Raw genomic sequence first — 27,027 nt, forward strand, 5'->3', positions numbered from 1 at the left:
AATTGGTGCAGCCAATATGGGAAGCAGTATGAAGATTTCTTGGAAAATTGGGAATGGACCCACCATTTGACCCAGCTATCCCTCTCCTCGGTCTATACCCAAAGGCCTTAAAAACAGCATACTACAGGGACACAACCACATCAATGTTTACAGAAGCACAATTCACAATAACAAAACTGTGTAACTAACCTAGATGCCCTTCAAGAGACAAATGGATAAAAAAAATGGGGCATATATACACAATAGAATATTACTCAGCAATAAAAGAGAATAGAATCATGGCATTTGCAGGTAAACGGATGGAGTTAGAGAAGATAATGCTAAGTGAAGTTAGCCAATCCCAAAAAAACAAATGCCAAATATTTTCTTTGCTATAAGGAGGCTGATTCATAGTGGGATAGGGAGCGGGAACATGGGAGGAATAGATGAACTCTAGATAGGGCAGAGGAGTTGGAGGGGAAGGGTCGGGGCAGGGGTTATTAATGATGGTGGAATGTGATGATCATTGTCATCTAAAGTACAGGTATGAAGATATAAATTGGTGTGAATATACTGTGTATACAACCAGAGATATGAAAAACTGTGCTCTATATGTGTACGAAGAATTGTAATGATTCCACTGTAATACATAAATAAAAAAATAATAATTAATTAATTTTAAAAATGACCCTGGTGCCCCCTTATTACTCTTTTAATTTGCTTAGAAGTAAGCCAAAATACTCTGCCAGCACAAATCTGAACCTATAAAATGCTTAGTGGTTGTAGGATTGTCTAGGAGCAGGTTTGACTCTAATGTAAACAGAATAAGAAAAAGAATTCTGATCCTCTAACTGCTTGAATATGGATTTCAAGATGTCTCCAAGTAGAATGAAAGCTATCCTGACTAAAGCCTGGAGCCCAGGAGGATCCTGATGACATAGAGCGGCAAACTGTCCTTTTGACTTCAGCCCTGAAGTTAGCTAAGTAAGTAAATTGGGGGGGGGGGGCTGTGCCTTGAATTTTCTCGCTGCGTCGCATGGCATTGACTTTACTGAAATTGACAGCAGGCATTTCTAAATAAAGGTCATTGACCTTTTAATCACTTTGTGTGTGGCAACATGATTTTGTTTGGGGCATTTATGTATTTTTCAGTGCATTCTCTGTCATTCTCCCGCTATCATTTTCCATTTCAGGTGCTATTTACAACACCCAGAAGACAAGAAAAAAATCAAGTCCAAGTACATGTGCATGTGGTTATACATATGTACATATCTGGGGTTAGATAGTAACTGTGTAATTATTTAGCCTTAGAAATAATGTAAAGTAGGTAATTATGCTATATTTAAAGAACTTAAATAAAAATAAATTCTGCTTTCCTGGATATATAAATTGTATTAAAAGGCTTTTTATTCAAAGCATGTTCCCAGAATTTAAGAAGATGCCTGGCATACAGGATAACAGAAAAGAAAAAAAAAAAAAAAAAAAACTTTACCAAAAATAAATAAATCTGTTAAAAATCTTGCTTGAATGATACAAAAAGATAAACTCTGCAAATAAGAAAGTTCCTAAGTTGTGAAAAAGGTAAGAGGCAGAACCAGTAATTAAGTTCAGGTCAGTACATTCATAGTTTCTACTAACCATTTTACAAAAATATCATAATGATCCAGGTGACTATCATTACTCCTATTCACAAGTGAAATAACCAAAAGACTTGAATGAAGCCATCAGGTCCAGGTCATTGAACAAGACGCGGTGATTAAGAATTATAATGTACAGACCAGGATGCATTTATTTTTGTCTTTTTAATTCTAATACTTCTGGAAGCTGCAGTTGGGTCCCTGGTGAAGAGTTATTAGAAAGGAACTATTTAGGAGAAAAACATGGTGCCCCCTAGCCAGACCCAGTGACTGTGCCATGTTTCTCAGCCGTGCTCACCATTCAGACACACGCTACTAAATATTTCAAGCAGCACAGACAGAAAGCAAAGCAGAACAGCTTTCCTGCAGCAGACCCCAAAGACAATGTATTATCCAATTCAATAAGCCTTTGTAAGAGTGGCATTTTCACCCATAAAGCAAATAATACAAGGAAACCCAGTTACATCGACAAAATATTGCTCATTAGATAAAGTTACAACTAGAAAGATAATTATTTGAATACACATTTTAAGTTGGTTATTTTTACCTCTGCCTAATCTAATAATGCCATTCACAAATTTAGTTATAAGCTGAGGACCATTCCATTATAACTACAATATTTCTTTCTCCTTTTTCTTTCTTTTTCTTTTTTTTTTTTTTTTTTTTGGTTTACATAGATGGAAGGATATTTTAATTTCCTTGTTTGACCACTTAAAAAAGTTTTTGGAATGCTCCATAACTTATGTGAAAAGACATACATCTCTAAAATATAACATGTTAATTTATCGATCACTCACCTAAACCAGACTTTTTTAATCGTTTTAAGTGTTGATTTGTTTGTTTTCCAGTGGGAGATTTTTGCCCATGTTTCATTTCTTTATCTGAACTGTCTGCTTCACCATTTTTAGATTCAGATCCTAAAAAAAGGAAATAGTTATTATGCCATTATCTTCCTCTTGCTGTCCTTGAAAAGAAGAATCTAAAATTGTTTTAGGAACCATAGATACAATCTTTCTTTCTAAGAGTTAATATAGTACCTTTGGCCACAATCTGATTCCCTTACTGGATAGAGAGAGAAAAGCCCAATAAATCAATCAAACAGGACCAAAAGCAAGAACAGATGGCTTAATAGCAGAAATCAAAAACTCAGTTACTGATCTGATAGCTTTTAAAATAGTCTAATCTTTTGTAAAAATCCATGAATAATCTTGAACAGTACGATGCCAGTGAGAGATGAGACAAAACAGAGACAGAATGATGAGGGAAGAGGGGATTCCTGGAGAAAAAGAGAGATCAGACCTTTATGAATAACTTTATGTTGAAGCAGGGACAGAAAATGCAAACATTAATAGGATAATAAATACAATGGTATACAGCTGAGAAAATGACAAGAGGTAAATTGGAAGGAAAGGTCAGGGCTGCACCGAGGTACGAAGAATGTTACTAGAACACAAAACTAATAAAGGATTCCAGATTTTGCAGGAGAGGATTGAAAAACAAAATCACACTCATGGCAGAACTGCTTTTGCTAGTGTTTCAAATAAGCATGTGCTTCACCATTAAAGTTCAGCAGTCAAAAGCCAAAGCAGCAACAAAATCCACCTAGATTCACCAGTTATTTCCTCACACCTACTGACAATAGCAAATGAAGTCATTTCATGATGACTTCATTTCTTATTTTTTTTTAAACTGAGTAGGACTCTATATTTTTGAATCACTGCAGAGTCAAAGATATGAAAAAAAAATAAACCAAACCTCAAGTGGAAGGAAGTTAAAAAAAAAAATCATGACATCTCTCTCAGTGAGAAAGTCTCCTCTGAGAAGAAACTGGCCAAGCATACAATATTGTAGCTCTTTACCTGAAGGCGGATCCGACTGCTCATCAGACACCTTTAATGGTGTCAAAACAACACGAGGAACAGTCTTGTTTACCATCATTGAGACTCCATTTCTTCTTTTCTGCTGCTGCCTCAAAGCCTATAAAACATGATAATAAAATATAACATAAAAATGTAGCCAAAATGATTCCTCATAATTGAATTAAATGATCCACTTGCCCATCATTAGCTCAAACCTCTTATGAGACTTACATTCCACAGAGCCCCTAATTTGTCAGGATTCTTAATAGACACCTTCATATAATTTTCCCTCAAAAGCATAAAATTGGGCTGTGGCAAAGGGTATAAACCTGAGACCATTTCAGTATAATTCTGACAATAAAGCAGTACTTAACGGTTTGTTCTACCTTAGCAGTGTGGCTTGAGAGCCCATGGAATTTGAAACTGTGACTCCCACGTAAAATAAATGTAAAATAAATATTTCAAAACCAGGATAAAAATATATGTGTCTGCACTCCTCTTGCAGGTGCGTCGTCTCCAGTGCACGGCTCAATCAGTTAACACCGAGTGTCATCAGTATGTACAGCATGTAAGAACTACAGTATTGATGCATTCACTCAGCCGTGGGGAGCGCTGCACAAAATCACTGAACATGGCAGGAATCATTTATTTCTGTGAAGGGAATCAGTCCTAATCTTGGAAACCTTGCAGCATTTGGCTTCTGTCTGCTTGACTTTGGGCATTAACCTTCAGAACACGAACAGGACGGGGTTCTGGCAAATCCAGGGGAAAAAAAAAAGATATGAGAATAAATCTGTCCAAATGGGAGTGCTTTGTGTTTCCTAAATGATCGACCATGGTGATGATAATGTAATAAAAGACATTTAAAAGTTTTGAAATACAGCTTTATCTAACTGATCGCTTTATGCAGAAAATTACCTGTAATAAAAAAAAGGGGGGGAGGGTGTCTTAAGCACATGAAGTGGAAGAAACATTAAATTCACAGTTAACAGGAATGCTAAGACTCCTCGAAAGGTTAAAAGGCTGGCCACAGACGGTATGAAGCCTTTTTATTCCTGATTTCTGTGCAATTTCTACCAATTTTACAGCATCTCAGTTACTTGATTAATGATCTCTGACTAACAGTTGTCAGAATTTCCTGAAATACTGCATCGACTGTATATTCCCTTGCTGTCAAAAACGATGTCAGGTTATTTGCTCAGGGTATTAGCTAAATGTTCAACTTGTTGACCATAAGATTTAGCAATCAAGTAATTACAGAACTGAAAACTTAAATGCCACATAAATGAGAGAAGGCAAATTCAGACAAGAGTTAAAGCCAGATGAGAAAGAAAGGCTGGGGCAATCTATCATAAATGACGCAGATACTGATGATTACACAAGACATGTTCCCTTTGATTCTCATGCTTACAGAGCTTTTAAAAAGTATCAGGCGCTGTGGGGGGACAAGAGCTATAAAGATTAATAAGATGCTATCCTTCTCACCTTTAGCCTGCTGTCAATAATATGGCAAATGAGAGCATATGTGCTATAAAATATTTAAGACATTTACTCTTTCTTCCAAGGAGTATACATAATTGCACATAAATTGTGCACATACTTGCATAAATCTCTCTAGCCCTGTTTAAGAACTCAAAGCACTTTATATACATTAACCTAACAATCCAATAATGTAACCAAATGAGGTAACATGGTGATTTAAATTATAATTAATTCCACCTTTGTTCACAATGTAAGACTTCACAAAAGTACAAACAGGAGTAAATTTTTAGAAGTTATGCATTACAGATTATTCAACTATTTCTCCTGGCAAAATATTATGCCCTAAAAAATATTCAGTGTGCATGTGTGTATGTGTGTATATATACATGTGAAGTCACAGAATTTATTTTAGATAAATTTTGAAAAAATGAGAGAAACAAACTAAAGGTCTAGAATCTACAATCAAATATCAAAGATGGGCTGGGCATAGTGGTGCAGGCCTATAATCCCAGCAGCTAGGGAGGCTGAGACAGGAGGATCTCAAGTTCAAAGCCAGCCTCAGCAAAAAATGAGGTGCTAAGTAACTCAGTGAGACCCTATCTCTAAAAAAAATACAAAATAGGGCTGGGGACGTGGCTCAGCACTCCAGTGTCCCTGATTTCAATTCCTAGTAACCCTCCCCCAAGAAAAAAAATCAAAGATGATATGCCTTTTTGAAGGATTTGTGGTAAATAATAAATGAAATAATGAAAATTCAGACTCAATTTCTAGAGCTGAAAGGACTCTAATATAAAAAACTTAGCAGAAATAAATCATGATAGAAAAAAATTTAAAAAGAATAAAAAAAAGGAAAAATTTTAAATTTTAAGGTCTGACAGGATAAAAGAAATTGCTAACCATTGCCCATTTGCATGATTTGTTTTCTGAATATGTACTTCATACTTAGAAAATTCAAGCAATAGTTCTCAACACAATATTTTTTTAAAAAATTCTGTCATGCAACACCAATTGCTTATATGGACAAAAACCAAATGACCATCATGTAACAAAAATTAGTATTCTAAATATATTAAAGTATTCATGCATATTTTTGTTTTATCTCTGACAAATAAACATTAAATTTATTATTCCTAAATGATATTTGTAGGGGCTTAAATAAGCGGAAGCTCAGAAGTGTCTCTTATTCTGACACTAGTGACAACAGTAAAGCACAGGCAGTCAGCAAACTCAGGCAGGTCAGAGCTCAGTCATCAGAATAGGAAAGGGGCATCTTCATTTTGCATTCTAGACTTACAGTCATGTTAGAGTGAATCTGTGGTCATTTTTAGGAGTCTAGCTCACTTTCCTGGAAGCAAGATTCACTTGACATGCCAAGATTCACTTGGGCATGGTGGTGCAGGCCTATAATCCCAGCAGCTAGGGAGGCTGAGACAGGAGGATCTCAAGTTCAAAGCCAGCCTCAGCAAAAAGTGAGGCACTAAGTAACTCAGTGAGACCCTATCTTTAAATAAAATACAAAATAGGGCTGTGGATGTGGCTCAGAAGTTCCTTCCAAGCATATCAGAATATTGACTGAGGGAGAAAACCAAGGTCACCTCCATTGAGATGCCTGGGACCTTCTGGGTGACCCTTCTCAAGAACACTCGAACACTTCTGTCTACGAGGCTCCTGGTCTCTTGTAGTGGAGTGTGCATCCTCCAAGTAAAGACCACTGGCTGTGTAGAGGCTTCTTGGTTTTTTTTTTTTTTTAATATAATGTAACTATGCTTTCAACTTCATGCACATCAACTACTCAAACATGCTGCATATCTCTTTTTCAAAATCATCTAAAAAATCATGGAATCCCTTTGGGGCCATGGTGACCTGCAGGTGAGAACGGAAGAGACTGCAGTGGGCAAGAACACCCCACCACCCCCATCAGAATGAGCTGTTGCTGTCTAGATTTTTAGATGAGCTTTCCTGTTTTGAAATCATGTTATCAGACAAACACAGATAACTATGGGCCCAATTCAGTCTAAGGGCAGCCACTTTTAATTTCTACTAAATACCATTCCCCACCATCAAAATAAACAAGTTTGCACAATGTAAGTGTTAAACTACCAAGTATGGGTACTGGCTAATATAGGTCTTCTACGGTGCTGATCTGCAGAGAAACTGGGGACTCAGCAGAACTCTTTTTTTCATTTGTTGGTGGACCTTTATTTTATTTATTGATATGTGGTGCTGAGAACTGAACTCAGTGCCACACACATGCTAGGCAAGCGTGCTACCATTGAGCTGCAACACCAACCCCTGCAGAGCTCTCTTAATGGCTGTGTGGTACAATGGTTACAAGGTTACAGAGGCAAATAAAGGCTTAACTAACTAGCTTTATAATACTGGGTAACTGAGTTGGACAAATGTCCCTAAAAACCCTTGACAAAAGTGTGGGCAAGATGCTTCAAACAAGAAAGCTACAGAATAGTATTTTGGCACAATTTATAGCACAAAGTAAATACTCAATATATGCTGTTTTGACATTTCTATAATTTATCCATGTTACAAAAATAAAATGATTTTTTGAGGATTTATTCTGCTGAACTACCATGGAAGCACTGCTGATTCATGGTACTGAACATAACAAAATTTTATTTTAATTATTTTATATTTTCATGAAGGACTGACAAGGAAATGCATAAAATAAGCAAAATAATTTCACAAACACACACACACACACACACACACACACACACACACCAGTACTAAGAATATTATGCCATTAAAAGTAAAGATAGTGGAGTGGGGTGTGGGAACAGGTGAACTAACCTGGATTAGGAGGTCAGAAGAGGCCATGCTGGTGGTGACAAAGATAATGAGACCCCAGCAACAAGAAGAACCCAGTCATATGAACATTGTGACATCTGTCATCAGTAAATAAAGCAATGACCAAACCCCTAGCAGGACAGGTCTTTGGTGGTTCAGGGAATGAAATGAAAACCAGGGTGGCTGTGAACGAGGACTAGGAAATGTACAGAGATGGTGAAGAACTACTCTCAAGATGGCTGCCCAGATGTCCCAGAACAGTGGACATAGGTTCCTTGCAAAGACAGCCCTGTGAATCTGGTCCTTTCCCCACAGCTTGACATCACCGTATTTGCCCTTCTGCCCAAAGATGGAGACTAGGCACAGAAAACAGGAAGCCTGGGCTATCTTCCAACAAACACCTGCTATTTGCCTTTATTCGTTTACTTGTTTTATTTATATGCAAAGGCTGTATTGTATGAAATGCATGGCATCTCACACATCAGACAAGTGTCTTAGTAATTCTCGATCATTTTGAGCTGTCCCTTCTATATCAGGCACACGTATACCCTTTACATTAGCTCTTCTCTCTGGTTGATACACTCTTCCCTCAGAAACCTGGGCAGCTCATTTCCTCACATACTTGAAGGCTCTGCTCAGAACACATTCCCACTGTATCTCCATCTCCACCACCGACTGTGCTTTATTTTTTCCCAAGGACATATCACCTTGTAGTACACTGTAAAACATCATTTTCCCCATCCTGGAAGGTAGACCCTACAAAAGACACGGATTTCTTTGCTTTTTTTCACTGACATGCACCAAATATATAGAAGAATGCCTGCAATGTATTAGGTGCTCAGTAAACATTTACTGAATTGAAGTGAAAATTCTCAAAAATAAGTTTATCAAAATAAAAAAACCCTCATTTATCTCTCGAAAATCCATAAGTGCTTTATCTACAAGACTGAAATCAGGGCTGAGGATGTGGCTCAAGCGGTAGCGCGCTCGCCTGGCATGCATGCAGCCCAGGTTCGATCCTCAGCACCACATACCAAAAAAGATGTTGTGTCCGCCAAGAACTAAAAAATAAATATTAAAATTCTCTCTCTCTCTCTCTCTCTCTCTCTCTTAAAAATAAATTTAAAAAAAAGACTGAAATCAGCATGGAATAATCAACAATTAACTTTTTTCTTCTAATATTCTGTTCAAAATACTCTGACCAATTCTATGGCCCATTCCTGAAGAATCTTTTATGTAAAATGTATAGTTTCTTGCATCACCTTTGAGTATTTCTACAGTCTCATTTTCAAGTCTGAAAAGATGGAGTCAAATAAAAAGCTTCCCTCTCCGCTCCCTAGGCTATGCCTATACCTCAGATCAGAAACTTTCTTAGGAAAGACATTCCTGATTTTTCTCACCCCCCATTTCCTCCTCTTTTCTTTCTAGGTTCCCCACACACCAGCACTGAGAATGAGGAGTAAAAATAAAGATAAATTTGTTTTAACCAGTACCATCATACTTGTGGCATCTGAACCTTCAGGGAGGCAAGTGGCCTCCTGTGAGATTCTTAGGGCTGCACTAGTGGGGACTTCTTCACGGGGAGCAATTGAAACTACATTCCACCTGGACATCAACCATGCACCCTATGATCCACCTCCAGGACTCCCCTAAACATAAGACCTAGACACCCGGGCTCTTCTATCTAGAGAGGCAGGCTTCCTGGGCAAGGTCTTAACAAACCCACCACAGCTGTCTAACTGTTCAGCACCCACTCAGGCCATAAGCACACTCAGTATCCTTGCTCCACTGCATACAATATATCTTGATTCCTTCTGCTCAATCATTATGGTAAGCCCTCTGCCTGCAGAATTCTCCAAGTCTCATAATGCTTCAAAATATAAGAATACAAGATATGGAATATTCCCTCCCCCTCCCTAACACCTCCCTCCACCGTGTGTGTGCGTGTGTGCGTATGTGTGTGTGCGCGCGCACACACACACACACACACACACACACACCAGTAATCAGTCTTGAGCTATTTTTCATATAGCTGTTGGGGGATGATCAATAGACCATCTGGCCTCTCTAAGTTTTCTGGGGCTGTGTCTAGCACTTCTCTTCAAAATAAGGAATATTTGTATCACATTTTCAGCTCTGAGTTTCTACAAAAATTCCAAGAAAGATAATTCTATTACATATTATGTTACAAATGTATGTTACATATTTAGATAATTTAAAATTATCTAAATACAAGTGTTCCATGGTCTGAAAAGTATAAGTCCACAGAAGAGATCAAGAAAATAGGACTAGAAGGGCTAGCTGTGGAGAGGTGCCCTGTATAAGGGCACCTTAAAAGAGGGTTTTGTTGCTTTCTGTTGTGCCATCTTTGGGAGCTGGGGTCTTTTCTATTCCATACCAGGCCTCATCAGGTAGCCCTGATCATTAGTCTATAACATGGATTTGACATCAATATTATATAGTCAGTCTTACTATTTCAGCCAACATTCATTTCACGGGTATAATATCAATAAGGTACCTCCAACAGCCTTAGTTGTAATTTGCTATGCTAATGGTTATCTTATTGATCAATTTTATATCCTATCATTTTAAACCCAGAAAGCAGCAATATTATACCAAATACATAATATTATACCAAATACATAAGCAGACAGCAAGTATAAATGCAGTCTACCATTCAAGCTGGTCACATTATAATGTTCTACTACTCAAACTAGGTAAAGTGAAATTTCTGTATCCATGACGTTATCAGGAGGACTATAATTAGACTTACCAAGCTTGATACTTCTAGGTACTACTCAATGAGAAAGAGGTTTCCAGGCTTAAGCTTGAAAAAACATGTACATTAAACTTTACAATTACTGGAAACAAATGTAAGAAGCTAAATCAGTCTAGAAAAATAAAGATTATATCACACATTAATTCAATTCTGGCTTTAAGTGAAAGGAAAGAAATCAAAAGATGCTGACCAAACTGCCTCTCTTGAGAGACACACCACAATGTTTTCTTGTTTAAAAAAAAAAAGGTGGAGGGGAGAGACCCTTAAACAAATATTTCATTTTTACACAGAAATCTTATGAGATAATTCAGAAAAAAAAGAAAAGAAAGAGAGGGAAAAAAAGAAAAGAAACCATTCTAGTGTTTTTCCTAATGGAAAAATAAAATGGGGAATCAGAAATTTTTGTGTTAACTGGGAATTTTAAATTAATGCTTGCTTTATTTTAGTGGAGAAACATCATCAACAAAGTGACTTAAGAATACACTGAATGCAATTAGCCCTCACCAACAATCTGAAAACATCACACGCTTCAAATGCTAACACTTAAATAATCAGAGATACATACACAGAACACAGCTGGCTGAGTCAGGTACAACACACACTCTTGCCAGTCTGTTAAATGCTGACATCCGTGTTCGGAAACCACTATGGCACGCCACAACCTTGGGCATTCATAGTCCTGGTCAAACATATGAACCTAAAGAAGCAAAGCACTAAGAAACTACCTGCCTTGCATTATCAAGAAGGAAAAGGACCTGCACTTTTGTGAATAAATTCTCCCACTCTAAATACATAGTGAAGAAAGTGCAAAGAAGCACCAGAGACAATGTGAAAAGGTGGCATCCACCTGTACCCCACCACTGCGGCAGAGCTCACCCTCCTTTTTTCATCTTCTTTGTCTGCTTAAAAACTTCCAAAACTTAATCTTTCTTAAATATCTATCTTTAAAATCCAAAATCTAGCCGTTTTATGCTTTTTTAGGATCATGACATCTAAAATACCAAAGCGGAAAGAAGACAGGGAACAAGATAATAATCAACCTGCTACTCTCCAGTCTTCTGCGTATGTGTATGCAGAAAGAAACCCACTGGAATAACAATGTATTATTCATGGAATTATGCTCAACATGTGGTATTAAGTAATGTTCTGATGATCAGAAAGTAAAATGGAACCAATAATTTGGGAGCAATGAGAATATTCCATGTAAAGAGTCAGGGCATTAGAATTAGCATGCTGCCCAACCTGTACCTACAATGCAATCAACAATGCAGGGATGTCAAAGAACCCACTTGCTAGCATGCTTTAGGTGGGAGAAAGATTAAGAACTATGGGGCTAGGAAATTATTACTAGCTTATTTTGTAAGGAGGTTTAAGTTATTATTTTTTTTTTTTTGCTATACTTATGATGCTAAAAGTTCCTAGGTTCTTAAGGGATTTTTGTTCTTGTTCTCACCTACTTTTTCCTAAAAATCTACATCAGCAAAGCTATAGATGGATAACTAAAGACCTACTGAATCAGGATATATTTCTAATAAAATATTATTGACTTATATATTTGATTGTAGGCTATTAATATACACTGGTCCTAAACGTGAGCAGTCTGTTTAGAGATGGTATTCTAAAGGACTATATTGTATTGCTGTCTTGATGCTATACAAATAGTCAAGTATATAAATTTCTTTGAATTGTGCCAAAAACTTGATCTGCCCTACTTAAATTCTATGTGCTGAAAGGAGTACTGGTGAATAGGGTAGAATATGAAACTATAATTCTGGATGCAAATATCATTTCCAATATTCAACTGCTGGGTGATCTGGGACAAATTATCTAACTTCTCTGGGCCTTAGTTTCCTTATTGGAAAAACAGGGATAAGAGTACACACTTCAAAAGAATTCATATAAGGATTAAGTGTACATGCAAAAATAAAGGCATAATGAAATCATCAGCTAATGTAATTATCATTAAGGTCATTCAACTAATGAACTTTGTTTGATAACGACTTGTGCTTATATACAGACACACAAACCATATATTCCTAAGCACAAAGCATGCATATTGACATATATGTATATATTTGTATAATACACTTTACAAAATATTATAGATGGTCACAGTCATTCAACTATCAGAAAGAAAAGAAAGCTGCAATCTTGCTGTGGCTGTTACAAATTAAAATGCCATATGTTCAGTCAATTTTTGAAATGCTGTCTTTAAAAATTCAGCAATTACAGGGAATCTGGGCAAAATTCTGCAAGGACAGCTTTTCTTCTAAATGTATTTCCAATATGAATTTGATTATTAATCAAACATTAGCATATCTGCTACATATTGAGGCATATTCTCTTGCTAATTTGCTACATGGTTATAAAATAGAAGTTTTAAGAAATGAATAAATAACTTTTCTAGGGCATCAAGAAGCCTACAGGACAAGCAAGCAAGTGACCCTTCTCACGAACATGCTCCATAACAAAACAAAACACTGCTAACCCAAAGTTTTATAACACTTTAGGACTTATAAAAAAATGTTCAAATAATATAAAACTGAAACAAAGAAAATAAAAAATAATGACACATAACAGTACAGACCTGAATCTTTATTTTCCCATCCACATACTAGAAGATTTCACGGTGTGCACATTTTCCAAATCACTGCACTTCACAAGTGTGAGTTTCATTTATGTTCCCATTCCATTTCTGTTCCTGTTTCTTATATGTCATGGATACAAGTATCCAGTTTTGTATCCTTTGCTCCATCCTGCTTGATATTTTATTATTACCTACATCTTATTTGCCACCTGAATAAGCATTTGCTCAGATTTCCCTGTCTACTTCATCCTTTATTTCACCAATTAATTTCAACAGTAATTATAGTTTTGTTCTCTGGTCTCTAAAATGTTCCCAAAAAAGCCATGAGGGACTGGGATTGTGGCTCAGCAGTAGAGCACTTGCTTAGCATGTGCGAGACCCTGAGTTCAATCCTGAGGACCACATAAATAAATAAAATAAAGGCATTGTGTCGAACTACAACTTATTTGAAAACAAACAAACAAAAAAACATAATATTAATGGAAAGCTGCCCCAAAGATATGTGCAGGATGAAATACTATTATTACCTAAAAGATAATATTAAGAATAGGAATGTTGCAATTTCAATAGTTAATTCAGAATGAAAGGTAATATACTTCTCTCCAAAAATCTTAAGGTTTTTTGTTTTTTTTTCTATGCTTGCTTATCTACTACAGCGGAGAAGGGGGGTGAGAACATTCCAAGTCTAAGAGGTTGGGTGTGAGCATTAAGAAGTTTTAGAGGTTGGTGAGGCTTGTTTCTTTAATCAGCTTTATTTTAGAATACATGGTTTCTCTTTCTTTACTCATATTACCAGAATGATACCTTTATTTATGTCCTGGTTAGAGTGAACAGATTAAGGGATATTGGGACAGAATTCTGATCAAAAGGAAGTTGTAAGAGGAAAGCAATTGAACAGGAGCAAAGCAGGCCTTCCACTCACTGCTAGGATGATTAATATATCCTCATGTGATGGACCCATCTAACCACAGCATCTCTTCTTTTTCTTCAAACAATTCAGCACTTGCTGGAGTGACAGCAGTAGCTAAGGCTTCCTGAGTGATCACTATGGCCCAGACATGTCCATGTGCTTCCAATGCATCACCCCAGTTAACTCTCAGATCAACCCCGTATACTATCATGTCCACATTTTCTAGAGAATTGCCTTTGAGAATCAGAGAGGAAAAGCAGCTTATCTAGATTCACAGCAAGGATAACAATGATCCAACCGAGGTATATCAGTGCCCAGAGCCAACCTTAAAACTGTTACCTCTCACCACCACCTCAACATAAAGCCATGTGACACGAAAGTGCATGTGACATTAGCATGAGACCATGTAACTTCATACAGCATCCAACACCGCATATTGGGTAGATATTTGTAACAATAATGAAAAAGAAAATTATCATTTATTTTTATATAACAGATAAGCACAATGAGTCATAGAGATATTATTTTCAAATTATGCAATATATTTATGAACCCAACTGGTTTATATGAACCCAACTGGTTTACAAACACCAACAAAAATCTTAACACAAGTTTTTTTTGTGTGTGTTTCCAAGAACATTCCTCCTCTATGTCAGACTTGAGTCCTCAGCCAAGTCTCTCCTACTTTTTAGTGTGGACTAAAATGATTATATTAAATATTATGCAAGGAGTTGAACTCAGAATGTCTGTTGCTTTCTGATGGTTTGGTTCTTATTTATTTTACCTGATCAGCAGAACACATTACCTTAGGTAGGCAGAACGGAAGGAAGAGGACAGATGGCAGCTCTCTTACCTGCTTGAGCGCCTTTTTGGTATGCTGCTGAAAGGAAGACACTAGCTTGCCCTGCACTGCTGTGTTCGTGAGGCTTGAATCTCGAGTGGAAGATGCTTCGTCAGGTACCTGCTTCGCACAAACTAGAAACAGAGAGAGAGAATGATATTACTAATTTGAATTCCTTTTTTTACCTCCACTGTAATTAACTCACTTGGAGTTTTTTCTCCAATTGAAAATGGATACTTAAAATAAAGCAAAATAGCACAGTAAAAAAGAAAAGTTATCTAGACTCGAAGAGAAGGGATCATTTAACAAATGTGTGGCCACAGTTCAATTTAACCTCTTTGGGCCTCCATGTTGCCTTACCCACTAATGGATGATAATTTTTATGTCACAGAGCTATTGTATGGACATAACAAACAGAACAATACCTGTCTCTGAAGTTGTAGTTTGGAGTCAGTAGACACTATCTGAATCTGAATATGGCAACTGAACGATGCACAAACTGAAGAAAACTATCTACATGAGCAAAAATGTTTTAAATCCACCCAGCTTCATAGATATAATGTTTCCTCTATTTAACGACCCTTCTTCTGCAGAATCTATGACCTGCTGCGACTTATTTCTCTTCTCCTATGGGACAAGACATGTAGAATGGAGGGGGAAAAATGAAATCTTGAGATACTTGTTTTCAAATCAAGACCAATTGTTTTTTAAGAAATGGTGCTGTCTACCGATTGCAATGTAATCTGCCGATTTTTACCAGAGTCAGATTTTCCCTTGGCCTGTTGTACAGCAGTCCAGTACATTCTCCCAAAAGACCACTTTTTAGGAGAACTGATGTCTAGACATGGGTGACTAAGGAGCTTATCTGGAAGCTAGAACTCTTCCTTCAGTCCTGCCCCAACAGACAGACAAGGTTTAACACCTGCCATGATCTTGGCAGGAGCACTGACACAGGTCTTTTTCTGTGTATACTGGAAGAAAGGGAGGCATTTGGAGAATGGAAGTAAGGAAGTACTATGATTAGTAGTAGCAGAATGAAGGCATATGTCAAAGGCAGGAGGCAAGAGGAAGTTAGATAGAAGAAAATAACTTGAGAACATATTGTAAATGCACAAAACATGACTTTTTAAGGGCACAGGGTAAACAGTATGTCAAGAAAACTTTCCAAGTAATGGTAACATGGGGGATTCTGAACAGGGTTTTAAAGGTACGTAGAGGAGTAAAGACTATTATACTTATCAATCCCCAGCACCAATAATAATAATAATAATAATAATTGTAGTAAAAAATTGAAGCTATGCACATACATAGTGCTGAGAAGAGTCAAGTTTCTTTCTACAGACTCTAGCAAATCTTGCCTATGAATGTACATGTGGCTCATGAGAAGAGAATTTGGGGAAATCAAGCATTAATCAAGCTTTGTTTTAATTCAGAAAGCAATCAGGAAGCCAGCCATATGAATGAGTTTAGGAAAAATGGTTGTTAATTATTAATCTAGGCACTTTACATATGTGATCTCATTTAATTCATACAGCTTGCTTGCAAGACAAATGGGTATTATGTTCATGTGGAAGAGAGAAAGCCAGAGCTCAGAAAGGCCAATAAGTCACCCATGGTCACACAGGCAATGACACAGCAGTGCTGGATCCAAGGCAAGCCCGGTCTAGTTCTGGAGCCCAGGATTATTCCATGTAAACTAGTTGGCTTCGAAAGCCAAAATCAGATGCAGGAAATTCCACGTCTAAAGAAATATAACTGAACTGCATGATGTTGCAAATGCTAAAACAGAAAGTTTCAGAAAGGGAACAAGTCATTTAGCCCCTGGCATTAAAAAATTAAGAATTGTAGGTTTAAATATAATTGTATGATTTCAAAACATCTGCACATATAGTGACAGAAGTCCTTAAATTAAAGATCTAGTGATTTTTTTCTACTTGATACATTATGACATTTTTCATTAAGATGGTGTAAATGTTCTATTTTAGAACATTTTTAAACACTGTTTGCAAAAAACATATATGGTTTCTAACATCTCTCCTTGAAATTATTACTCATTTGTAATACTTTGCTGAAGCTTACTTACCAAAAAATATTAGAAATAATCATCAATTTATACTCTAAAGAAAAATCTACTGTGTGTGTGTGTGTGTGTGTGTACTGGTTTATACAGATGGTCTTTTCAATGTGTTGAAGTCTCTATGAAGTGTGACAAATCAGGGAAGTGATAGAAAAGTGGCAGACAGGATACGTAATCCCAAGTAGACAGACTGAAATGGATATAATGTAAAAATAAAGGGTGCATTAGCAAATATATTTTATTACTTTCACATTCTTAGAAGCACTTGCACCTAGAAAACTGAACACTTACTGATTAGAAAGGAGAACCAAATGCAATCCATGGGTATTAAGGAATTTATGGAAAATATGAGAATGTTCCTGCATGCTGGACCTCTAAATTCAAATTTACTACCAATTTACTTGGGAAATGCTTTTATTCATGTCTTTCAAAGGTAAACTACAGTACAGCAGGATCAAATAACAACAAACTCTGTCTATACAATTAAAGCCTTTGTGTCCCTCCTATTTTCTGACTGCTAACTAAGCGGTGCACAATCGACTCTCCTGAGGATAACACTAGCTCACCATTTTGCTCTATTTCTCTCTCATCTAGGAAACCATCCAATATTGGGAAACCACATGATTTAAATTTATGATGACACTGTGTTCACAGTGATTCATATACATTTTTATACACTGTTTCCAAAAGAAAGATTCTGTTCAATTTGGAGCCCAGAACTTTATAGGGAAGCCAGGACAATGGAGTTAATGTCCAGCCTTAATGAATACTGTGAACCTAGTTCTCAAAATGATTCATCTTCCTCTACCCAACTCTATTTGCTTTATCTTACATTCCATTCCAGACTCAATGAAGCACTATGAATATTCCTGTATTAAGTAGCCATTTTTCTCCCTGATGGCTCTTTCTGGAACTTGGTCCTCACACATTTCTCTGGGTCAAACCATTTTTCCCCTAATTATTTTCTTCTGATAGAATGATTATAGAATCTTAAAGAAAAGTACAATGTTATCAAAAAGTACAATATATACATGATTCTTTCCTTTGGGTTAAAATTTAAACTTCTAAGGAAAAAAAATCAAAAAAGAAAATTACTGATGGGGTACCCACATAATTCATCCACAAGCTCCAAGAAGGAGGTGTGTATGTGTTCTTTTAAGTAATGACAAATACAGACTCTTATCATGAATATATGAATCACTGGGTAATCGAACTGTACAAGGTAACACAGTTTCATTCTCTGACAAAACACAGGGTTTTCAGCCTTTTTTAAAAATTTATTTTTGAAGCTTTCTTAATAATAGATGGGATAAATAACTAAGGGCCTATTCCAAACAGTTCCCTGAAAATTTATCTGAAGGACTCAGTGTAGCCTCTGAAATTCAAGCCAAAGAAAAATTAATGCTAAAGGAAGGATCAAGGAAAATCCCCTGTAAGTAAAACTACAACAGGAGCCAGGAAACTGAAGAATTAGGACAGATGTTTTATCCAATAAATATCAAACACTGACATGCAGTTTAGAAACGGATATCTTCTTGGCATTCAGGACAGAATGGGAGCTATTTTTTTCTAATTGGCAATTGGCATGATCACAAAACTACTGCCAGAACTTTATACCTCGAAACCCCAAAAGACAGCCTGCCCTTTCCATAGGTGTACAAACTGCAGATGAAGAAACAAAAATAACACTGATTTTCCCTGGAACTTATATTCCTCAACACCTTTTAAAAAAAAAATGTGTAGAAATAGTATTTCTGTCTATATTTTGCTTGCCTCCCAAAATTAGGTGAGCAAAACACATAGTTAACGCCAATCTTCTGATATTAGACCAGCCTATCATCTACCTCACACTCCCCCAAATCTCCAAAATAACCTGTTTACAAGATCCAGGAGCAAAGACAGGTGGATGTAACCCATGTAACCCATGTAACCATGAGGCAGCTTTAAAGCCCAGGGACACGGATGACTAGATTCTAGCAAAACTGTGGGTTTATTTCTTTTTTCTTCAGCATCCCCAAGTTGTCATCTTGTCTCTTTTTCACTTAGCACTCAATTTGAGCATGCAATTGAACTACAAAATGTGGATTGGGACCCATGTTTAAAGTTGCATGTTGGACAGAGGATAGGATACAGGTGGTATCCCCTCCTAATCTCACTACTAACCCACTGACTGGTGTGCAAGAGGACACCCACAATTCTAACTTTGACCTTTAACTCAAGACACACACACACAAAGGGAGAAATCAGAACATAAACTTGCTCTGCCACTACTTCTATTCTCATATCTTCCTGATTTCCCACTATCTCTGATCCATTTACCTGCTATGTTTATGCATTGGCTCTGATGATCCCTCCTCTAGATTCTCCTCCCCTTTACCTAGCAAACTCATCTGGGCAAATCAAACTTCAAAGAGCTTCCCACAAAGCTTCCTAGAGTATGAATGAGGCCAACTTGCTTCTCCTCTGACCATGCTTCCTTGGAACCTAGTGGATGAATTCTTGACATTCCCTGCAGAACTGGGACCTGTGTCCCCTGGCTCAGCAACTCAGGGACTGAGAATCCCTGCAATACTGGGATCTGCGCAAATATGGGCTCAGAGCAGGCAAACTATAAATGTTATTAAACTAAAATTTTTAATTTGATTTTCATTAAATTTGTTTAAAGAATCCATTGTTGAAGCTAACTTTCAATTACTCTTTTTAACCTGAATCATGGAAGGGGAGGTCAGCAAAGCTAGTTTTTAATATGCAAAAGCATATATAAAAATAGAATTTAAAAATTGTGAAAACAGAAGCCTGTTTTCAAAAAACTCTCTAAAATTATCCTAAAGTCAATTAGGGAAAAATATAAAAGCCAAACCACAGACCTTCCTATGAAAGTCTGTGGGAAGCTGCATGACTTGCCACTAATTATAGATACATTTCCCTCTGCTGTCCTTACTCATTGCCTTATTTTAAGAGGAAAGTCAGAGTTTTGAGGTTTTACATAGGGAAATAAAAATAAATAAAATTTAAAAGTCAAAATTAGAAATCATTATGCTATGTAAAATTGCAGGAGCGGTGTGGGGTGCAGAACTGCACACAGACCAGAACCTGGACATTATCATTATATAGTAAATGCAACACAGATATTTTGTACTATTAGTTGCTCTATATCCCACACTAAGCCACACATCCCCCAGGCAACTGATGTTCAAACATTTAATAAAGTCAAGTAATGATACATCCTTTGGCCGTTTTCACTTTTTAAAATTTTTTTTAATATTTCTTTTAGTTGTCAATAGACCTTTATTTTATTTAAATAAAATCAAACTGAGAATCAAACCCAGGGCCTCACACGTGCTAGGCAAGCACTCTACAATTGAGCCACAACCCCAGCCCGAACATTTTCATTTCTATCAGTTGTCCCTCTAACTACTACCTTTCAATCTTCTGAATAGTAAAACCATATTCTCTAAAAGCCCAACAGCTTTCTATAGAAATATAGGTTTAATAATGCCTTAATGAATTAAAAGAAAATTAAAATTAATTCAGGCACTGTGACAAATGGGTTTTTTTGTTTTTGTTTTTGGTTCAAGGTATTGAACCCAACATTGGGCCACATCCTCAGACCTTTTTCATATTTTACTTTGAGACAGGGTCTCGCTAAATTGCTCAGGACCTCACCACATTGCTGAGGCTGGCTTTGAACTTGCAATCCTCCTGCCTCAGCCTCCTGAGCCACTAGGATTACAGGCATGCACCCCCACACCCAGCTTCAATTACATTTTTAAAGAGGGTTGGATCTTAGAAGTTTGTTTTTTCATTTATTATTAATTCAACTGTACAACTTCTAATGAGCACTTTTCTTCTTGTCAAGCACCAGGGAAAATGTAGGGAAGAAAACTGTGAACAACAACAAGATGTGAGGTTGAGGCCACGAGAGTTTTCTAAGGTTTTTTGTATCCAAAGAACAATGATGTGGAACCATTGATTCTGAGGAAAACTATGCCTACAAAAACATAGTGGTGATAACTATGCTTTGTTTTAAAAGATCAATAAGCAGATAATTATAAAAAATCCCCAAATAGCAAGTAATCAAAAGAATTTAATTTGGATTTTAATATGTTTTTATATACAGAACTTAATTTGAAATTGTAAGCATTAGCTATTTTGGATATATGCAGCAACAAACTAAATGTCCCAAATTGTAAAAATTGACCTAAAAAAGAACATGGAAGCCCATTTGACCCCAATTAAATCTTTCTTGGACTCCATTTCTTTCAAAGAAAGATAATTCCCTAATTCCTTTTGGATCCAGTCTGTGGAGAGCTGCCCTCTCTAAAAACATTTCTTGTTCCAAGATAGGTATAGGCATTTGGGCTTAAGCCATTTTTCTTGCTGCTTTAAAAGAAAACATTCAAAGAATATGCCAAGAAAAACTAGCAATTACATAGAGCAATACTAGCAATAAAATAATGGAAATAGCAATTTTTCCCTAAGAAACTTTCAAAGGACAAGGAGTCAAAACATTGTAGTTATTGATGTTCTTGATAATATTTAGAGCAATATTTTCCATGAATAAAAGAGACCTAATATACCTGAAATTTTTACTATACTTTAGGCTTCGGAAGCAGATTATATAAAGTATACAAAGCCTAATAAAGCTCTTTTCTTCTTCAGGAGAGGTTTCCAGAAAAACTAAATTAATTAATAAAAAGTAAGTTGGACACAGTGGCACACACCTATAATCCTAGCAACTCAGGAGGCTAAGGCAGAAGGATCACAATTTCAAGGTCAGCGTCTGCAACTTAGAGAAGCTCCAAGTGACTTGTTGAGACCTGGTCTCAAAATAAAAAATGAAAAAAGGGCTGGAGATGTTGCTTAATGGTAAAGTACCCCTTGGTTCAATCCCCAGTATCAAATAAGATGGCCATTAAACCAACAAAAAAGAAAGTGTGTGTGTGTTCCTATGAGATGCATCATGGTGACACCTAAATGATTTTTTTTTTCATGGCTAATACAAATACTGCAAATGATGTTCACGTGTCACTGTCCCAGAACTGGATATACCACAACTTCATTACAATGTCCACAAAAGGTTTACTCAAATTTGCACTGGATAGGACACTGTTACTACATAGGTACCTAGGAAGAACATTTTACCCATGGAAAATGTAGCTATAGAAATACTTCCTACAAGCACTTGATTTATCAGCCAAGCCAATTTAGTGATACAAATACCTCTGGATATTCATCAACATACCCTTCAGATACAAACTAGAAAAAGAGGAAACTCAAACTGCAAATCAATATATTTAGTAGGAAAACCCTATCCTATTGGTGCCAGCTTTGAAACCTAACCCTCCTTCCACCACAGAACCAATAAGAATTTCTCTCCCAGAAGTATGGAGAGTCATGTAACAGCATGTGTGTGTGGTAAAAATATCAGGGGCTATTGCTTTTGCCCTGGTACACAACACCTGGGATCTTCCATGTTGCGTCAGTTTCCTAAAACAGCTGAACAGACATAAAGCAATCAACCTAGAAAATGAGAAATAGAAAAAGTAGACAGAAAGGCTATCAGCAAAAGGTTAGCATGGGTCAAGAGTAAATGCTTCACTCACAGACATCATTACTAATTACTTTATACCTCAACATATATCAACTCCAATGTGTAGCAACAGGGAATTAGGTAAGGGACCCAGGTGGCTCACTGAGAAATGGTTATATATAGTCACTTAGAGACAGAAGAGAGAATGGATCATCTGGTATCAATGAAAAGAACTTTTTTTTTTTTTTAAGAACACGGGTGCTTTGTTCTTACATACAAATCACAGACTGTATAAATCAAACAGAACATTGGCTAGTTAAGATGAGTAATTGGGGGAATACCTTTAATTTTGTTTTTATTTGAAAGGGAGTTTGTTTTTATTATGAGATCATACTCTTTCCAATTTTTATCTCTTTATTATGAAATATTCTTCTCATAACACAAGAAAAAGGGGAAAGTACATTTAAATGGGTCACTTTATCTGCAATGAAAAGAAAACTAACTTTCTTTTTTTTTTTTTTTTACATGTCTCTGGACTGTTAAAACTGACTAAAATCCATTTATACAAGAACAAAGTTCACAGTTCAAGGGGAAATATGTTTTTTAAAAAAAGAGCCCCTAATGGATAAAAGAAATGGAAAATAGTATCTATAAGTACTGTCTGAAAGAGTTGAAGTCAGTCACTTGGAGAAGTTGAGATGGAGGGGGTAGTGACTGGATAGTCACCAGCTAGCTGTTCGCTATCATCAAAGAGGGGGAAAAGGAGGAAATTAGTTTAATTAAAAGCCCAAAAGATTTCAACAGAAGGAAAAAATTCTTCGCTATACAGGTTATCAAAAACATAGAGGGACAGATATTAGGAGAGGAGGATTTCTATCCTGCTGGACATCTGCTATTGGAATAATGTCTAATTGAATTGACGGGTTTAAGAAAAACACTGGCTTGGGAGAGGACCCAGGCCTGAATGATCTTTTGAAATCTCTCATGCTTCTTGTGAACTGTGAAATCAGTGGGCTGGGATGAAAGGAGGGAAAATGAGAAAGAGTGGGCAGAGGAAGTTTTATATCCTGCCAACGGTCATTTCTGACTGTAGAGATTGTTCTCTTTGTACTTTCTTCCATGTGTAACTAAAACAACATAATTTTCACATACTTAAATTTCTTTAGGCCACCAATGTGGAGCAGGTGTCTCCATGAGCTGCTAACAAGATTCTGACTAAAATGCAGAGATGCTGAATGAAAGACAAACTAACTTAACCCAGGAAAGTAAGGGAGGCTGGTGTAGACCCTGGAGGAATTTCATTTACTCACAAGGTTCTTAGCAAGGGCTACCAGTTGCAAATTGATTGTATTTTCTCTTCTCCCTCCAAACCTACCAACACCTCCCAGCACACCCCACCCCAAACACACCATCCTATATAAAACCACACTAGGGCATTCACAGGTAGGTACTGAAAAAAATCTCCACCAAAAAAAAGACCACAGGGAAAGAGACCCTAAGTAGGAGAGCAACCTCTAGAGGTATTCCGAACATTCCCTTCCTGACTCCTCTATCCCTGTGTCATTTTGCTTTCCTTTCCTGTTGTGTGAAAATGCTCCATAAACTCTCAGAGTAACAACTCCCTGGGGGTCAGAGCCCAGATGGTGCCCCCTCGCTTTCCCCGGGAAGCCCCTCATCTGTATGTAATTGATGTCTCAACTGAGATCCTAGCCACACACTTCAGGCCATCTTAAAGTACTTTTCACGTTTGATAAAAAGACCCCTCAAACTGTGGCCTCTGAGCCAATGAAAACAAAGAATGAGCTGAATAACGTTTCATGAAGTTAACAGAACTCTGCCAAGAATCACACAATCAGAAACCCACTTATAAAACTGGCCGTAAAGAAGAATGAAAAAGGGCCATATAAAATTCTTGAAATGTTGGAATCATTATTTATCCTGGGAGCTAAGGTCTAAAACATAGGATATGTGTTCTCCATTTTTTTTTTTCCCTAAATGAAGACTTTTAAAATACTAATTCCCTTGCTTGAGTGCTGCTTCCTCCCTGAAAGCCATTAGGGTTAATAGCAAGCAGAACCTTTTTTGATCTCTGTGGATGAAAATTGTACATTCTCCGGTTTCCTCATTTAAAAAAATAAATAGGATGGTTATTGTTGATTTTAAACTTGAAATATATGACCACCACAAAAAGGGAAACTCATTTTTGTTCTTGTTAATCTAAGTTAAAGGATGAAGAGAATGAAGACTGTCTGCTGATGATATCATTTCATATAAAATATGCATGGGTTCTCTGTAAACCAGCAGCACAATGTAAGTCAACTTAATGTGTGAGGAAACTCAGGGTATACCAATGCATTATGCTCAGAAAAAAAAATATTCTGACATAAACACACCCACAAATCTCTGACTAAAACAGACCATAAAATTAATAATTTCTTTGGGTGACATGGATCTATACTTACATAAGCATAAATGGTCATGGGTTTTCAACACAGATACCTCAAGTGATTCACCTAAGTCACTCTTCAATCTCTAAGCTTGTAAAATTTGAACAGTTTACTTTCTCAAGTCTATACTTCTAATACTTATTGACAGACTGTTCAGAAGCCAAAGAAACATATCCATAACCACAGTTCTGTGTCTCATAAATGCTACTACAATCAATAATATACCCCTTTTCCCACATTGTAAAAATTTTCAATGAATCTTTAAAAAAACATCTTGGCAAAGCATCTCCCCTTCACAAAGAATGTTTCTCTTGGACGTTCTCTGGACGTCCAAGAAGACGACTAAAGCCCCTTAACTACGTAAGAACTTCAGTATTAATACCTAGCATCAAGCACTAAGGTTTCTCTCTCGTTATCTGTTTTTATAAAATACTTTCTTCTCCTATGCTTCTCTGCCTGCCTCTCTAAAGGAGCAGCAAATGTCAATTAATCTTCATTAATCTGAAATAACTCTATGGTAGCAGAAGCTTATTCTTTCAATTGTGTCAGGGGTATTTTACCAATTAAAGGCTATTATTTACCTCAATACCCTCTACTCTTTTACCCAAAGGGACGTGGGGGAGAACACAGAAAAACAGATGGTGGGACCCTCCCTCCCCTCTCCGCCTAACCCCCTCACACTCACATCCACACATGTACCCCACCTTCTTTATTTGATCAGACTTTCAACATGTATTTGTACAGCTGTAAAAAGTATGGAAGGCCTATCCATTCTAACTTCTGGTCAAATATGTATCAGAGCAAGGAAATCTCCTAAAGCAGTTCTCTTTCCTGGAATGGGTTACTGATTCATAAGCAATCATGTGGTATCCTGTTCCTTCATTTTTATAAGCCAAGGGTTCCTCTTTGTCAGAGTCTCATGTTCATGATCAAAATAGATGTGGTCTAATGTTAGGCAAATTACATCAGCAACCACCAGGCAGTGGGAGCCTGACCTTTGGTGTCACACATATCTGGGTTCGTGACATGAATGAGCCATTTAACCTCTTTAAGTCTGTTTCCTCACTGGTAATAAAATAACTGAAAGAAAGTAAAATAAAAGAGCCTAAAATATTACCTACTTCAGAGAAATGTTGCAAAGATTAAAAAGTAAACAGTGTACAAAGGCTGGACATTATAAACACTCAATACTTTTTCAGCTTCTTGGTCTGCAAATGTATCATGAGGCTAGATTAATAAGCTACCCCAGAAGTAGGTGACACAGAGATGAAGAAGAAATATGCTTGTCCTGCAAGAGGCAATTGTGGTTTGCAATAAGATACAAAAGTGGGCAAGCCAAGGAATACTCAAGGAAATAAGTTATTTACTATTCTTTCAGTGATTTCCCATAGCAATTTCCCTAATGCAACTTCAAAGGAGAGGCCAGGAAATCTATCCAGGTCACATTAGTCAGATGTGTGCCTGTGTATGGATTATTCTGTGCAGTACCTATTCACATGTCAAATTAGGAGGTTTGCTTACCCCTTTTGGTCCAATTATTGGCTAAGTCTCAACCTATCTTCTACCCCTTCCCGATTCTTAACACCCTCCCCCTCCATCTCCTTTTAGGATTGATTCAGGATGAGCCACAAGCAAAAATCTTCTGCAACCTCCAAGTTTCTTCTGAACATCCCTTTACTTCTTGGTCTACCTGACTCTCTCCTATGGATACCACTTCCCTGGAAGACTCTCAGGTAGAAGGAAGTCTTTGTCTTTTTCCATACATCTTATATCACTGGGCCTGGAACATGGATAGATGACATATGTTCTCCTGCCTATTCCTTCAGACCATTCTCCCTCCCTGTTCCTTAGATGCCTCCAGAAGTGTATCTCATTTCATCAGAGGGCATTACCAACTATTCGCCTTAATTGTACTTATCCACCAACTCCTGGGTTACTCTCACTTATGTTACTCTCACTTATGTTATATATTAGAAGATTCTCTAATATATTAGGCCAGGACCACAATCAGTTTTTACAACATCTTTGTTCCAATAAGAAAAAGCAGGGCTGGGGTTGTGGCTCAACAGCAAAGCACTTGCCTAGCATGTGTGA

At 36.9% G+C, this 27,027-nt stretch overlaps 1 protein-coding gene across 1 annotated transcript in view; it reads right to left on the bottom strand.

The window, feature by feature from the left end:
• Positions 1–27,027, bottom strand: part of Asxl3 (ASXL transcriptional regulator 3) — a 101,473-nt gene that overhangs the window by 68,383 nt on the left and 6,063 nt on the right. The window contains exons 3-5 of the mRNA XM_077792402.1: positions 14,889–15,010; positions 3,476–3,593; positions 2,414–2,533 (exon numbers count right to left, since the gene is read on the bottom strand). Coding sequence (XP_077648528.1) covers positions 2,414–2,533; positions 3,476–3,593; positions 14,889–15,010 — 360 coding nt within the window. The remainder of the gene's footprint in view (positions 1–2,413; positions 2,534–3,475; positions 3,594–14,888; positions 15,011–27,027) is intronic.

This window comes from Urocitellus parryii, chromosome 13 (genome assembly GCF_045843805.1).
Source record: "Urocitellus parryii isolate mUroPar1 chromosome 13, mUroPar1.hap1, whole genome shotgun sequence".
Taxonomy (NCBI): domain Eukaryota; kingdom Metazoa; phylum Chordata; class Mammalia; order Rodentia; family Sciuridae; genus Urocitellus; species Urocitellus parryii.